This window comes from Rhipicephalus microplus, chromosome X (genome assembly GCF_043290135.1).
Source record: "Rhipicephalus microplus isolate Deutch F79 chromosome X, USDA_Rmic, whole genome shotgun sequence".
Lineage (NCBI taxonomy): Eukaryota > Metazoa > Arthropoda > Arachnida > Ixodida > Ixodidae > Rhipicephalus > Rhipicephalus microplus.
Genome location: NC_134710.1, coordinates 435,512,752 through 435,529,829, shown reverse-complemented (window position 1 = coordinate 435,529,829; position 17,078 = coordinate 435,512,752). Strand labels below are relative to the sequence as shown.

At 44.8% G+C, this 17,078-nt stretch overlaps 1 protein-coding gene and 1 pseudogene across 1 annotated transcript; one reads left to right on the top strand and one right to left on the bottom strand.

Annotated features, from left to right (window-relative positions):
- Positions 1–12,284: 12,284 nt before the first annotated feature.
- Positions 12,285–13,232, top strand: LOC142776587 (uncharacterized). Its single transcript, XM_075880498.1, has 2 exons — positions 12,285–12,504; positions 13,051–13,232. Exons 1-2 carry the CDS (start codon positions 12,300–12,302, stop codon positions 13,230–13,232), a joined length of 387 nt encoding a protein of 128 aa, XP_075736613.1. The 5' UTR covers positions 12,285–12,299.
- LOC142776586 (uncharacterized) lies at positions 13,229–16,254 on the bottom strand (annotated as a pseudogene).
- Positions 16,255–17,078: the final 824 nt, after the last annotated feature.

Genomic DNA, 17,078 nt, shown 5'->3' with positions numbered 1-17,078 from the left:
GGGCGGCACTTTTCTCTTCCTTTCCTTTGTATAGTCCAGCGTGCCAATCGTCTCGAAGGGTCTTTTAACTTGTCAGCCAACAAAGGGAGCGATAGTCACTGAAAACATCAAAAGGACGGCCATACAAATATGGGTGAAACTTTATAACCCCCCACACTACCACAAGACACTTCTGTCGTAGGATAATTTTCTTCCAATTGGCAAAGGTTCTGCTCGCATAAGCGATGACTCTTTCTGCGCCATCCTGCCACTGCGTACGTACAGATTCTAAGCTGACATTGCTGTCGTCGGTGTGAACCGTTGTTGGGGCGTCATCGTCAAAGTTTCCGAGGGCAGGTGGCTTTTGGAGACGCTGGCACAGATCGTTGAAGTCTTTTTTGCCGTGACATAAGTAAAAGGGCTGGAGGCACGTCCCAGGCACCGAAATGTGGCGTTCATGCGCGAAACCCCGATGGTGCGCTTTCGTGGCGCGTTTTCGTTTGAAATTGGTCAAAAAAATGGCTCGAGGAACACGAGCACAGCTGTGATGAAAAATCACAGAAGATGAACTGGCACTGTGCTGTGGAGCTTTGAACTGCGAAGGTCAGCGTCGCTACAGTTCTGAAGCCATGTTCTGAAGGATGTCGGCGTAAGAGACCCAGGAAGTGGCTGGCGACCTCGGAGGTCCCGAGTGAGGCTGACCGGACTTGCTGCACCCTTAAACAGAATTTCCTGGGAGGATTACAGCTCTTCCACTTCGAGCCAGAATGAATGCGGCCCACACCAATCATCAGAAGGAGTCATTGATGCTTAATTGATATGTGGGGTTCAGCGTCCCAAAACCACCATGTGATTATGAGAGACGCCGTGGTTAAGGGTTCTGGAAATTTAGACCACCTGAGGTTCTTTAACCAGCGCCAAAATCTGAGCACATGGGTATAAAACATTGCCACCTCCATCGGAAATGCAGCCACCACAGCCGGGATTCAATCCCAAGACCTTTGGGTCAGCAGTCGAGTACCTTAGCCACTAGACCACCGACGTGGGGTCAGAGGGAGTCATTAATAAGGCTATTTACGAATTAGGCTGGACTAAGTGAGCCGAAGATGATGGATGAGACCGGGACATTAGCAACAAAGACAAAATTCACAGTAGGTGGAAACTACTGACGATGGCCGTAGGAGCTTGAGGAGGACGCTTACGACAGACTCGACGAACCATCGACATGGCGAGGGGATGCAATTTACGCAACAACGGGGTCAACTGTAAGAACGTTTCGTTACCTAAACTACAGTGTTATAAAAGGATTTTCAGTGACAAGATCAAAGCTGGCGCCCTTGGGGGCAGCTGCGATCAAAAATGCTGACGGCTACGGGTAGCGCTGCTGTAGCTAGCCCCAAGGAAAAAAACAGGTTGCAACACGCGCAAAAGAGGGAGTGCTCGACGCAGCTCAACCTGGAAGAAACCGCTATGCGTGAATTTTGTTTCGTAGTGATCCATTTGTGCGTGTCCGTGTGTGTGCATGGCCTCCGAGATGGCGGGCGCGAAGCTGTTTTCTCTCCAGCCGTCCCAATCGCACGGAGAGAAGTTTCCAGAGGTGGGCGTGGCCAGCTCTTCGCGCCACGGTGCTGCTTCGTATGGTCAAAAAGACTGCCGCACTGTTGACAAAGCTTGCATGTGGCGAGGAAAAAATGGTTTTGCATTTTTATATAGATTCATATTCATTTAGAACTGTCGGGCCAAGGTGTACGAGAGGCAAAGCCAATGCTTAAGCGTATATATTCTCAAATTAACATTCTCTCTTGCTGTGGATTTGCGACACCCCTATCAGAGCACTTACATTATGATGCCTCTGCAAGAGATCTGGATGTGCTGGAAACTTACTGTACCTCAAAGTTTGCAGGCTTTATAGTATGGAAGACCCTGGCAAAGAAAAAAAAGACAGCTTGATCCACAAGCGAAGTCAGAAGAGTGCCGCGTTTTATGATCCCGGGTTACACTCGATTAAAAGGGTTGCTTCTTCTTTCCTTTCATGGAACTAGTGCTGCTTTTCGTTGTAACGCCGTTTCAAGAATCCTCCCGTCGAGCCGCAGAAGCGGTGGTTGCCAGCATCTAGAGTAAGTCTATAGACTGAACGTCACTGGCTCTGCGGTGATCCAGAGCTGATTACAGGCACGTTTTGGTCACTTATTGAATTGAATTGAATTGAAGTTTATTTCTTTCTGATAAAGAAAGAGGAGTAAGAGCTAAAAGCCGTATTGCTTGACAGAGGCTCCTACTCCCATGTGCATTCGGAATGCGGGTACATGTTTGCATGCGATGCAAGTATACAAACTATAGAGCAACCAGAAAAATCAAAACATGCATGTACATAATTCTCACTGCAAATAAAGCATTACAGATACGTTACATTACATATAAGCATTACAGAAGCATTACAGATGCAAATAAAGCATTACAGTGCGAATAGGCGACTTACAGTAGCCTATTCGTACTGTGATTTTTATGGTGTTCAGTGGATACATTAGGCAATGTAAGAACGATCATCAAAATGATTTTGTTTGTTCAACAAGTATGCAACACACCTTCAGAAATTGATGTACTAAGCATGACACACTTGGTTGTTACATAGCAGTGACAATTTACACTTTTTTCTTTCTTTAGTAGCCTCCCTAGGGGCGAATACTTAGTTTTCTTTAGAAAGATGCCATTTTGCTACATGTGCGACCGGTTGAATTGAATAGAGCCGAGAGTACAGTAATTAAATTAACATGGCACTGATTTTGCCAGTGTGCAACCAAAGCTTGATCAAAATTCATATGACGAAAAAGAAGACGACTACAACTCAAGACACTTTCACTGTGGAAGACTTGGGAAATGAATGTAGGTCAAAATCAAAACCTTATACAATATTCCGGCAATATTATTTCACACATACTTTATTTCAATGACATGACCAGGTACCCAGTTAACTAGAGCGTAACTGCGTTTCGGTTGGCCACCTCATAAATATCCGTGCATGATATAATAGCAAAGTTAAGAATCAGGATATGAGAGCAATACAATTAAATGACGATAATTAGTCCAGTTTTATCCTATACATGTCTCCAGAGGAAAGGAGGAACACTAGAATGCCTCAATATTTTTCAAATCGAGGTACTTAAAACCGAGACAAAACGGACCGTAATGAATAAAAAGTAGTATAGTCAAACCCTTCTATAAGGGACACTCATATAACAGACAAACGGGTATAAGAGACCCCAGTATGTCTACAGTAAAATACGGGAGATAGAAACATGCATACAAGGACCCCGGCTTATAAGAGGCATCTCATATAAAAGGCAAGAATCGCTGCCCAGAGCATGCCTCGTATAAAAAGGTTTAACTGTACTGTCATAGACGAATTGATCATTTCTCACAATTACCTATCAGAAAATGCAGCAGTTTCCATGCATATCTTCGCAAATTGGACCAAAACAAATGCAGTTACAGAAAAAAAAATACTTTCCTTCAGTTCAGCCAAAAGATGCTGGCAGTGCTTTTGGCTTGTAGGCAGGAAAAAAAAAAGAAACCACGCACATGCTGGAATCCCATGCGCTTTGCTGTATGCCATGGTCTCAGCCACCGCCGGAACTCTGATGGTAGCCGGGCGCGCAATGCGATACTTGTTGGTTTTGCTGGGGAGCATGCCGATTGGGACGGTCGGAAAGAAACACAACGCGCGCCCACCATCTCAAAGGTTATGGTGTGCATGTGATAAATTTAGCACTTGGAGGCGATGAAGCTTGCTGTATTCTGATGGATAAGAAGGGAAAGACGGACACGCATTGCTTTACTCTGCGTAGCCAGACAGGCTAACCCGGTCAAGGCTTAGAAAACGAATGGACCATTCTGTTGTTTTTATTGTCACTACGAAGACCACCGGAAGGTTTGGGAGCAGAACTTCACAGGGAAAGACAAACCCCTTGCTGAGACATCTGTGGTGGGCGAAAAAATTGGCGCTGAACATCTTGTTATTCTTGACTACGTACACGTTATCGGAGGTAACTGCGGATCTCCCGGAGAAGGCCTGCTTTCGTTGCAAATGCGGTGCCAACACTGTTACTGGACGTACCTGCATACATTTCTAAAGTACTTGTCAAGCAAAGACCAGAGAGACAGCGTTGCAGTGTTCCTTCACCCAAAGCAGCGAAAAAAGTACGACTATCTCTCGACGACGGGCACGAAGAAAGCTTGGTAGAAGAGCGAAATTCCAGGCTGACAAGGCCCATCAAAAACGACAAAGCAAATTCTCTTATATCAGGTGGCGTGCAAGCACTAGCTGACTGCTTTAGTATTTGTGTCTTCCTATTCTTTATATAGTTTCTCAGATTCCATATTCCTTCCTGTTGTCTTATTGTGTGAGAATTCAGTGGTTATGTGAAATTTGCCTAGATATATGTGTTCTACATGATCTTTTATATGGTCATGGCTATAAAAAGCAATCGGTGGGAAGTAAACTGTCTTTTGATGAATTGTACTAGTGATAGTTACTTGTCTTTCCCAAAAAGTTATCCATATTTGACATTTCCTTTGGTTTGTTCACTTCCATGGGAGAAAAACCCTTTATAATTAGTGTGGAAAGCTCAATGAATTTCATGAAGTGTTGTTAAAATAAAGAAGCGGGGTACCCTTGAGCTCAATATTCAAGAGTTCAACGTGGTAGTGGCATCCGAACGCATGCGCACGCAGACACACACCCACTATCGTTTAGCCAATCACTAGCCCGCCTTCGCTTTTCGGTGGTGACCTAAGTTGTGCCGCAAGAAATGAGCCAAACGAGAAACCATGCGCGTTTTCTTAGCAATTCCAGGAAAGGATAAGCACACGTAAGGTTGACGATGACGCCGCCACGCATATGATAGGTGCATTGCAGGCTGCAAGCGAGATGTGGCGCGGGTTTTCGTCAAAATACCGCAGAACGAAGCGTGTGGCCGAATAGCGAACATGCAGAGATCAGGGAATGCACAGAATGGTCAACCATTGTGCTGAGTTTGCTCCCGGCGAACTTATCACCACCACCACAGGGGAAATGAAGACGAGAGATGCCCAGGCCGCAAACCGTCGCAACTGAGTACGGCCACTAATTGCGTTTTGCCCAATTTGGTGGGGTGCTCACGAAATGCGGCAGCCACGTCCCTAAATTATATGGGTGATGCCGTCACCCAGCAAGCTCGCGTAGTTCACTTCGGCACAACGACAGTTGGCACAGAATAACTAAGATGGTTTTGTTGTGCATTCTCGGAGATTTTGTTCATGTGGAGAGATTTTGTTCATGTGAAGAGGGGGCGCCGGTGCTTGCATTGCCATTCGCGATTTTGCGCGGTTTGGAAGACTGACGGATTTTCGGTACGCAGCTGCTGCTGGTACTGGGCCTCCCGGGCTTGTTTTTGCGCCGGGACTTCGCCATCGGCACGGCAAATGCGAGTTCTCTCACGTTTTCATTGCCGTGCTCTGCTAGACGTGTCCGTGGCATACCCATATAGAATGTCTCACGAGAGAACTCATGCGCGCTTGCTCAGGGTCACTACTATAGGACGGCATGAATGACGTCAGTCACAACGCAGCCAACGGCACGTGTGCTTCGTTATGGCGCTACGAAAGACGTAACTGATTACGCAGCCAGTGGAGACCACTCGTAACGTCGCTTCCAGGAGGTTTTCATTTTTTCTAGTCGTATACAGCTTTCGCTGTAAAAAGAGGCCTGCAAACATTAGCATTGCGGCTGATGATCATCACTGAGAATCTCTCTTAGTGTTTGTCAAAATCTCAGTCATCACAGAATGCATATCTTTGGTGCCAACTAGAGAATCTATATCAACTTATAATACGCTTTTATGTGAAGGTAGCATTATAAGAGGATTGGAGGGGGCCAAAGTTGTAGCAACATACTCTATAATAAATGGAGGTCTCAATCATTAAATGTAAGCTATAATTATTGACGAATCAAACAAAACTTTTGTGAGTGTAAGCGTAAAATTTTATTTCCGTCCTTTTTTTTATTTGGTAAAAATGGTTACAGCAAAGAAGCCAGTTTACCAAACGGTGGCAGAATGGTTGGATTTAACCTGAATTGTGCTTCTACATCTGCTCTACTAAGTGAATGTGCTTAAGTCGTATTTTCAAATGTCTATTTTATTGCGGCTGGAATTTTATAGACACTATAACCGGGTTTTCACCATCGCCGTGATGTTCCGTATAAGTTTTGAACTGATAATATCCACGCATACTGTGTTCTACCATGGGTAAAAGTGTGCGAGCAGGGGTGATAAACCTAGCCGTAGCAGAGGTCAAACGGACCGGCTCATCTCTGTCACTTGGAGGGCAAATGCAACATCGTCATCCCGCTCGGGAATCTTGGTGCCGAAGCAGGCAGCAAAGATCCAACCCGTCCTAAACGACCATAAAAAGAGTAAAAAAAAGCGAGGGGGCTATCTTTTAAATGCGAAAAATTCCTTAGCAAACTTGGGCGACTTTGAGCGTATCTATCTATCTATCTATCTATCTATCTATCTATCTATCTATCTATCTATCTATCTATCTATCTATCTATCTATCTATCTATCTATCTATCTATCTATCTATCTATCTATCTACCTATCTATCTATCTATCTAGTTGCCTACGACTTTCAGCTCTCCTGGCCGTTTTGATAACGGTATCGATGCCAAACTTGGTACGGCATAACATGACTGTATGACGAGAATATTTCACTATTCACAACATGAAAATCTTGACATGTATGTCATGAATGTCATGATTTACATTTCATGATCCTGCTCCTGTAACAGTGATCTCGTTCTTGACATGTTGCAAAACTAGTATAGTATGACATGATTTCATTGCGAACACAAGCGACAGACCCTAACATGAAAATCATGACATGCGTGTCGTGTAACAACATGACTACATACAACACTCATGATGCACTCTCAGCCGTTTCGCTGGCTTCTCATTTGCCAAATTTGGTATAACGTGACGCCAATGGATGACGAAGGTATGTGACTGGTGCAAACATGCTAATCATGAGATGCGTGTTACGTGAGAACATGACTACGTGCCACAGTCAAGGCACCAATACATTTCGGCGTGACGCGGTGCGCGTGCTGGCTGGCGTTCATTTCGTCGTGTCACGCTGACGTTGCCACACCAGGCGCCTGTCCTGCCATATACTCGCAGGCGCGTGCCGCGATGCGTTGCTTTGACGCATGCGCGTTTCAGCGCGACCGGTGTCCCTCCGCCACAAAAAGAGGTAGACGCAGTGTTGTCTGGGTAACGCATCAGCACGAAATGCAGCATGGCGCATGTTGCGCCGGTTGCCGTCGGGCTGCGCCGACAGACGCTGGTCGCGTCTGGCGTCAGACTATAGTGCTCGCATTATGCTAACATAGCGCTGCGTGCTGTGCCCAGCGTGCATGCGCGTCAACGCCGCTTTGGAGTATATATATATATATATATATATATATATATATATATATATATATATATATATATATATATATATATATATATATATATATATATATATAGGGCCCTTCATGATGCGCTCGCGGCCGTTTTGCTATCTCCGCATATAAATTTGTTGTTACGTGACGTCAATGGATGACTAAATATATGACTGGTGCAAACATGATAATTCTGACACGCGCGTCATGTAAGAACATGCCAACATACCGCGCTCATAGCGTGCTTGTGGCCGTTTCGCTTGCTTCACATATACTAAATTTGGTATCACGTGACGTGAATGAATGACGAAGGTAAACGACACATAGACATGATAATGATGATATGGAAGCCATGTCCTCATCACACACCTTCACTTCGTAACGTTGTGCTGAATTTAAAGTGACATATGAACATTTCTCATTCATGCTTCGCATATCATAGATTCCCACTGTACGTGGGATCTGCCAATTTTTTTTTGTCAATCGTATCTAGATTCACGCTAGATTAGACTCAAAGGAGCTGCCAGCCTCACTTCGTATATTACAATTTGTCGCTCTCCTATCATTGCTTCGCTGTTGTGGTAACACTATACGAGTTCTGGGGGGTAAAATAAGAATTCTCAGCAACCAAATTAATTCAATCAAATATATGATGAAGTCTTCGCAAGTAAGCTTAATGACCTCTTGATTTTTAATGGTCGCTACAAAATGGCGAACGTGATCACGGCCGTGTTTCAGTTGTGGTGGCAACTTAGCTGGGTATTATGTGAAAGAAAATAAATTTCTGAAAGCCCGAAGCATTTGGTAGGAATTATGGCAGACAATTTGGAAAACCTTGAGCAAACAAAATTATCACTGGTGGGCAAGCTGAGGTGGGTAGATTTGAGACTGATACTGTTTTTGGCTTGTGACTGCCAATACTGCCAAACAAAAGATGTAGGACCGAAGATTCTAAGGCTATAGGCAGGTTCCTCTTCGTCCATCGTCGTCTATAATAATCCCTCATCGTCTAAAATACGCGATGGACCACTTTCGAGTAGGGGGCCGAGAAATATTTTATTTCATAAGCATATTTTGTACAGACGCTTTACAGGTGTTCTGTAGTAACGAATTCTTCACAATACGAGCATGTTTGTACGGTCGATAACGTGTAGGTGGTGCCGAGTGAACGCTATACCTTGGCGCAATCTGTGTCGTAAGCTTCCATGGTACTTTCTCATAGTTCGTGGTACCCTTACGAGCATATGTGTGCCGAATTTTGCAAAACGGCGTAAATATGGCTGGGTAAAAATGAATATGTGGTGACATTTTGGTATAGGCATGTATGCTCATATGTATTAGAGTATGGCCAAAAATCAGGTAGCTCTTGCCTCAAAAGCAGCTTGAAGCAGGTAGACGTGTCACACACTAAGAATTGTTGTGTTTCGCATTGCATACATTCGGAACACTCTACCAGAATGAATGTATTTTCTGCGGGATGTGGCTGATTAAAGTAGGCCTCCACATCGCCTTCACAAATCAGTGGTAGACCGGAAACATTCTTCATGGGACCAGTGCAGCCCTAGAGTATTCTTAAATATGGAGACCAAATGTTTGAGCAGCCAGCAGAGTTATCACTGCCCTCACTCTTCAAGCTGTCTGTTTTGAACTTTGCTTCTTCCTAGTTCTCTCACTAGTCGCCTGATTTTCTAACGTGACATCCTTACATGCATTCAGACAATGCTTTATTGTCAAAAATGTTATATGGGTGTAATTTTTTATGCTAACCTCAGCAGCTAGCGTTAAGTATAAACTACCTGTCGATGGTAAAAGTACGCATCATTTTATTGTCTTTTGGCAAAGTGATTTATTCTACTGCTGTTAGGACACTGAGACTATACTCCGTCGATATGACCCATTAACACCACGCTTGCTCACAAGCCCTGCCCTGGTGGTCCAGTGGCTAAGGTACTCGGCTGCTGACCCGCAGTTCATGCAATCAAAGTCCGGCTGCGGAGGCTGAATTTTCGATGGAGTCAAAAATGCTGCAGGCCTGTGTGCTCAGGTTTCGGTGCTTGTTAAAAAACCCCAGGTGGTCGAAATTTCCGGAGCCCTCAACTGATTGATTGATATCTGGGGTTTAACGTCCCAAAACCACCATATGATTATGAGAGACACCGTAGTGGAGGCTCCGGAAATTGAGACCACCTGGGGTTCTTTATTGTGCACCTAAATCTGAGCACACGGGCCTACAACTTTTCCGTCTCCATCGGAAATGCAGCCGCCACAGCCGGGATTCGATCCCGCGACCTGCGGGTCAGCGGCCGAGTACCTTAGCCACTAGACCACCACGGCGGGGCTGGAGCCCTCAACTACTGCGTCTCTTATGGTCATATAGTGGTTTTGAGACGTTAAACTCAAGGAGGTTTAAAAATATTTCTTTACACCTCCTTGGTTAAACCCCCCATACCAACCATGTCAATCAACGCCTACTCATGGTTCAACAGTATGAAATCTTTACCAATGCTGTACCAGGATTGCGATACGAACGATTGTCGGCATTACGACGCTTGTGGTAACCGGTAAGCTGTCTTGGTGTTCAGTCACTTTACCAAGAAGACGTGAATATTGCCACGGGAAAAAGGAACGTGGCAATATGTGAGCCAATCTCAAAAGACACCAAGACAAAGTGCATAGAAACTTCATTCGGTATAGCAGAAAGTACTTATGTGATCTGTATATAGATTACCCGACTATTGTATGTGAACATTGCTCCGGACAACTTGGGTACCACATAGTTCTAATGGATTACCACGTGGGGTGCAAACTGCATGGATAGTGGAGCTTAACACCAATCGTGTACATACGCGTCACTTCCTGCTTTGAGAACATTTTCAATCTTACGTGTTCCTTGCTGCTGCTTGACTGAAAATTACCTCTTTGGAAGTTGACAGCCAGCCCAAAAAGGTGCATATGTTTGGCTATTGCTTAACAACTTGAGTACGAAGCACTCAAATTTTATTTGCCCCGCCGCGGTGGTCTTGTGGCTAATGTACTCGGCTGCTGACCCGCAGGGCGTGGGTTCGAATCCCGGCTGCGGCGGCTGCATTTTCGATGGAGGCGGAAATGTCGTAGGCCCGTGTACTCAGATTTGTGTGCACGTTAAAGAACCCCAGGTGGTCTAAATTTCCAGAGCTCTCCACTACGGCGTCTTTCATAATCATATAGTGGTTTTGGGACGTTAGACCCCAGATATCAATATCACTCAAATTTCTTAAACAATTTTTGCAAGCACAATAAAAGTTGCATTTTTTTATATGTGAAGAGTAAAACCACAAGCAGTTTGTAATTAGCTGTGGTCCTTTGTTTCGTGCCATACTGCAGCTGTGAAATAGAGCCGGTCGTATAAACTAAAGTTTCATCACAGGTTCTTACATACCACTCTGTTACTGCAGTTTTCAAATTTTTCGACAGAGTCGGTAACTCCCAAAAACATAACTGCGCATACCTACCTTGAACACATGTTCACCTTGAATTTTTCTCTGTAGCATCAATAAAGGTGCGGCCTTTTCCTTCAAAATTCCTTGGTCGATCCCTCAAGTATAAATCGGTAAAACACGAAAGGTAAGCATGTCTTTACAGAAATTGTTTAATGTTTACTGTTTATTGTTATAAGGGAGCTTGCTAAATATCCTTTGGTGTTTCAAAAATACAGGACCACTGAACGTTGATGCGTTCACGTTGTCACTTGGTCACACATCTACAACCCTGTGGTTAACGTCCATCGTTAATGATTAAAAATCATTTTAATCATAGAGGCTTGTGGTAGCAATAGTAGTTAGTTAGTGGCATGTTTGATTTATTCACCACTGTCGGCCCGACCAGAGAGAAACACAACCTGAGTATTGTCGTTCGTTTGGCCTGCCGCGATTTTTCGCAGCACTACGCGGGATGAGCGTGGGTGAGTAATACAGAGTTAAAGCCATGCGAAGCCGGCGGGCGTCACAGAAGTATTCTGGCTATGCATGAAATGTGAATAGCGCCGACGCTTCGGGGAAGGCCGCCACCCGGATTGCACTTCTTCTGTTGAAATCACGCCGAATAGGACCGACGCTTTGAAACGACAGGTTGATTAGAGGTTTTTAGTTTGGCGTTTTTACGCTCCGCTTAGCAGCTAAGCGGAGCGTATGACAGGTTGATTAGAGGTTTTTAGTTTGGCGTTTTTACGCTCCGCTTAGCAGCTAAGCGGAGCGGGAACGCGAGTGCGCATGCGCCCTCCGCTAAGGCCTTAAGCGGGTTACCGGAGCGGGGAATACGTTCCGCTTACGAGCAGCCTAAGCGGAGCGCGGTGCGTAGCTGCCGTTTTTGCAAGCGGAAGGGGGACAACGCACGCGCCCTCTCTCGTGCGTGCAACAACTTTGCTCATTTCAAGATGGCTGCCTCCGGAGATGGCACGTTTTCCGCAAGTGCTGCAGCTTGGCTGTCACCTGCCCAGCGCAAGCCGCGAAAACGCTTCCGCATTGATGAAGATTTATGCCTCTTGAAAGAAGTGGTGTGTACTGACCCATTCAGCAATCCCGCCGCGTGGGAGGACGTGCTTCGAAACGTCATGAGAGCGATAAATCGCGAGCTGACCATTCGCGGCATCAAAGAGCGAGTGGACCTCCTCATCGGATATTTTCGACAGCAGGACACAGTGAACCTGAGGAAGTGAGTGCTTCCTTACTTTATTAGTAAACGCTGTTCAAGTGCTGTAGATGAAGCAGTCGCATCGTAACGTGCTTGATTGCTCCGTAGGTCCGGCACCGAAGAACAATATGGAGAGCGGAAGCAGCTGCTTCAGGACATATCGGACCTCATGAGGGAGGTCGATTATGCCCCGAGAACCGTGCCGCGGAAGGCAAACGGCATGGGACTGTCGAAAAAAAACGGCGTGGGGCCACGACAGCCCACTCAACAACTAGCATCGTCCAAGGCGCGCAGAGCCCAGGCTCTGCTAATTAGGGATGCTGCAATGGCATCTTTACCCGCTGTCCGGGCCTCAGACGACGGACAGAAAAATGGCAAGTAATCTGGAGTGGAGGGTAACAGCAACCCACCCCTAAACTTGTACTATGAAAACTGTGAAGTGTTCATCTTGGCGATATCTGTATCGGGAGTGACGGCATATATTTCAATGGCAGTGTTCACAGAATGAATTGTTGTGACACAGTAGTCAGACAGGTTACCTAGCTGGACAGTTTGCACTATAAATATTACATTATTCAGTAATATGCTGGCCACTGTGCCTGTTCATTATATGGCATTGATCCTCAGGCAGTCAATATACTACATTCCCACGTTGTGGATGTGTGATGTACTTATTCGGCACTCAGTGAGAAATGACTGAATTTAAAAATAATCTAATGCTTTGTTTCAGCTTGCTGAATGTTTCTCATAACTGCAGTGAACATATTTGTGAATTAAGCTCATTAACTGGGAAAACAAATATCTATTTTGACAGATATAGGGAAGAAAGGTAGTTTTTATTCTGTGTGAATTATTTCTTCAGGGGTCCTATAGTATTACTAATGACATTCTCATTCATGTGCCTCGTTTTCTATGTGCAGATGAGGCAACAGCAACAAATATGCTGTTGGCAATCTATGAGGATGAGCTCAGTCAGCCACCATACAGAGATAGAGGTGACGGGACAGCAGGCGACAGAACCACAACCAGCCCAGCTGGAGAGGTGCCGGCTGCTGCACCAGACGTGCCGGCTGCTACACCAGGTATGTGCAAAGTACATTAGACGTAAAATATATCTTTATTTACTTATTCACAACGTGTACAACAAGGCACATTAAACAAATGTTCGTAGGCAAAAAACCCATGAGAAGCAAGTGCACCCTTACTACTATGCAAATGTATATTCTTTAATACTACTACTAGCAGAAATTCGCACATGAAAGTGTTTATGCACGATGCTGCAAGGCAAGTTGCACCGTGTAATCATTGTGCAAAATACTACAAAACATAAATTAAAAAGTGATATACACAATGCCTTAGCTAATATGCTCAGTGCCTAACTTCTGATGATCATTCATGCCCTTGTAGCACAGGATACCTTGGAAACAGATACAATAGAGGACAGTGACGCTGACCAGGAGGCTCAAGGGGGCAACGCTGCTCATGATGCTCAAGGGCCCCTTCGTGCGCCGGAACGGCGGCGTTGCAGACAGTCTGCTGTTCCGACAGGTATTGCAAATCAGACTTGCATGATTTTTCAAGTTGCACCAGATGATGCATAGCTCTCATTGCATTGAAATAACATTCATGCGCTACATGTGATTTGTTTGCTTGTTTTTTCAATGCTAATTCAAGGCTTGGCATTCATCATACCCGAATGTGATAAGATGGCGCTGATCCCAGAGCAAATTAGTTATGAGCTGTAACACTTTAGAAGTACGTCATTTGTGTTCTACTTCATTTTATAGGAATCAGAGGCCTCCAGGCCCTTGGACTGCAGCTGCTTCTGAAAAGGGAAGAGAATGAGTTCCTTCTCCGGCAGAAGGAAATGGAGCTAGAACACCGACGGCTGGACCTCGAGGAACGTCGTACGACAATAGCAGAAAGAAAACTATTATTGGAGGAAGAGCGCTCGAAAATGGAGGCTCAGCGCCAGGATTCTACTGAAATTCTCCAGGAAATAAGCAACAAGATTGATCAATTAGAAAAAAAATTTCTAGCCTACACAAATAAAAAAACTGTGTCGAAGGAATCCGCTCAGTTCTTTGGTCTCAAATATTCTTCCAGCTGAGGAGGTTCAACTTGAAAGTATTGAGATACCTGTGAGCTATACATACAAGTGTGGCAATTAGCAAGTATTGTGCCAACTTTGTACATGCGTGACACGTTCTGGCGTTTGAGTCTCTGATTTTTACGAAAATCCAGAAAAGCAAACAAGCCTGCAATCTTTCCGAAACCCCATTCGACTGCTTGTCTAACGGAACTCATTCTCTTGTTGAATGCCCGCTGCTGCACAGTCACGTTCCCGCCATAAGGTTTCAGCAGCAGAGGTCGCAGTGGATAGGCAGGGTCACCATATAAACAAAAGCTGTGGCCTTTGGCAAGCTTCTCTAGCTTGCGATAGGTGTTGCTCTTTCGAAGGATACCTGGAAATACAGGAGGACATGAAAACATATTGCCACATGATATGCGACACTGAATGCTTCATAAAATTCTTGCCACTTCCCCATAAATTTACACAAATGTTAAGTGGACTCTGTAGTGTGCACTTTTTAGATGCACTCTTTCCAAATAAAAAAAAAAGAAAAAGCTTTGATGTCTATCCAAGTAGGAAGGTTTCTTCACAGTGCTATGCAGTAAAACACATTTATAATGCATTTATAAATAGAACCTGCATGGCATTACCTGTGACGAGTTATGACTGAAGACTTGTTGCAGAGTAACAAAGAAAACTTGGCCACAGCATTATAATGGTAACTGGGGCATGCATTTATCATTTTAGCTTGCACCTTATTCTCGAAATAAACAGTTCACATTTTTTTCAGGTTCTCTTTGCAACACCATTAAATTTGAATAATATGCTGCTTTCTACTGTAACCACAATTAGTTGTCCCAGACTGAGTGTACTTCACAACATTAGTACGAAGTGATAGCTTGTTTGCTGAAGTAGCACAGAGCACTCCCTCAGATAGGCGCGATGATGCTTTTTTTTTTTGAAGTTGGACAAATAGGACGGGGCTCAGTATAACAAAAATAACTTTACTAAAGTGCTTATTTGGGCCGGTTGGTACATGGTCAACGAAGTGAAAAAACAGCGCGTAACACAGGACACAGGACAGAGAAGAGACGGACGAGGCGCTGTCCGTCTCTTCTCTGTCCTGTGTCCTGTGTTACGCGCTGTTTTTTCAAAAATAACTTGCCTGCGTCATGCCGGCTGCCGACGTACGGACCGTTCAGTTGGCAAATGATTCCATTAGGACACATAATGGACTGATATTTAAGGGCGTGAAAGCGCTTATGCCCTGAAAAGAACCGCTTCTGGTCCTTCGATGGACGGCAAATGGCTCGCGCAGTCCCATCGATGAAGCCCCAACAGTTGTGCAACGGCGCCCCTTTGGAATGCACAGCCTGCGATAAAATGTTATTTTAGATTAGAAGTAACAAAACAAATTAACAAACTTCATACCTCGGAAAAGAGTCGGAGTTTAGCGATGTCCAGCCAGGTGTGGTTATTCACATCTCGCAGCAGATGTCCAAACGTGCTGTCAATGTGCGCGAGCACTGCATTAGTGGCTGAAGAAATCACTGAATAATGCCGCCCGAACAGCGGCTCCAGTTCTCGCAGCCTATTGGGATAAGCCAAACGCCGTAGCGTAAGGCAGAGTGCCTCAACTCCGGAAACGTGCACGCCCTGCGGCGTTGTCACATTTTCAGGCACTTATAGTGCACGGCACAGGCTTCGCACATCATCTCTTTCAAACCTAAAATACGTGCGAAATTGTCCTCTTTCCATGCTGTCGATGTTCAAGAGGCCATGTCGTGACAGCGGGTCTCGCCGAGTGTATTGGAAGACTTCAAGGCACAACAAGTCCTCGATTTCGGACCACTTTAAAAGACCCATCAAAAATGGGTCCTCTAGCACACTCGTCGGAGGCATCAATGGTTATGCAAACACAGTTTCAACGGTGAAAAATGAAAACGCCGCCACCACAGACGCGTCAAAAGCGCAAACAACACACAGTGAATGCTTGCAATGGATCTGGAACGGAACCATGTTGGCTTTTGAGTGGCTACTATCAAGTCAGAGCTTGCTTCTTTGTCAAAAAAAAATAGACGGTTAATACAATGAAAGTGGATTTTAAATACTTCATCAAAAGATCATTTATACGTTATTGTTTTGCTTTGTATACGTGAAAAAAATGTTTTTTATTTTGTTTAGCGACGATGAAAACGACCAGAGGGCGCTGCAACTGCGAAAGGCCCGCTTCGCTGCCGGCAACGAATAACTAAAAGAGAAAATTCAGCCGCCGCTCCGCTGCGGCTTCGCGGGTGCTCCCGGAGCGGAGCGGACCACAAAAACGTCAAACTAAAAACCTCTATTGACTTAATCGTAGATGTCGCGGTGATTTCTGCTCTTCAGCAAGAACACTGCGAGAGGACAGTGGCAGGTAAAAAGCGTATATTCAAACGTCAAAAAGCATATGATTATGACTTAGTGGAAAACTTGCCCGGCATCAGTTTTCACAGGCCCAGAGGTCATTGGTTCGACTCCCGTTGACAAGGACATTTTTCTTTGTCTTGCAATTTTGCGCACTTTTATGACGTCATTTTCATGACGCAAATTTGTCACTGAAATTCTAATGGACACCAGCATGATGCACTTTTGTGTTTAAAAAAATTCGGCAGATCTCACGTACCTAGAAATTAACTTTATGTGAAGCACGCGAAGGGAAGGTGACCGTGTTGTGTTTTCTTTTTTTGAGCGACACGTCATAAATGACGCTAAATATATGTACAAATGTTGCACGCAGAGACATATGTTGAAGAGTTGTAGATGTTTATACAACCAGTTTTCCACTGGCACAAAGATGTCGCAGGAAATGTGTTTTAGCAACACCAGAAGCTAATG

Bases quoted from the DNA above. Each gene is read 5' to 3' on its own strand.
- LOC142776587 (XM_075880498.1), top strand. From the start codon at position 12,300: ATGAGGGAGGTCGATTATGCCCCGAGAACCGTGCCGCGGAAGGCAAAC. The intron at 12,505-13,050 runs GCAAGTAATCTG...TTCTATGTGCAG, and splicing joins AGACGACGGACAGAAAAATG to ATGAGGCAACAGCAACAAAT.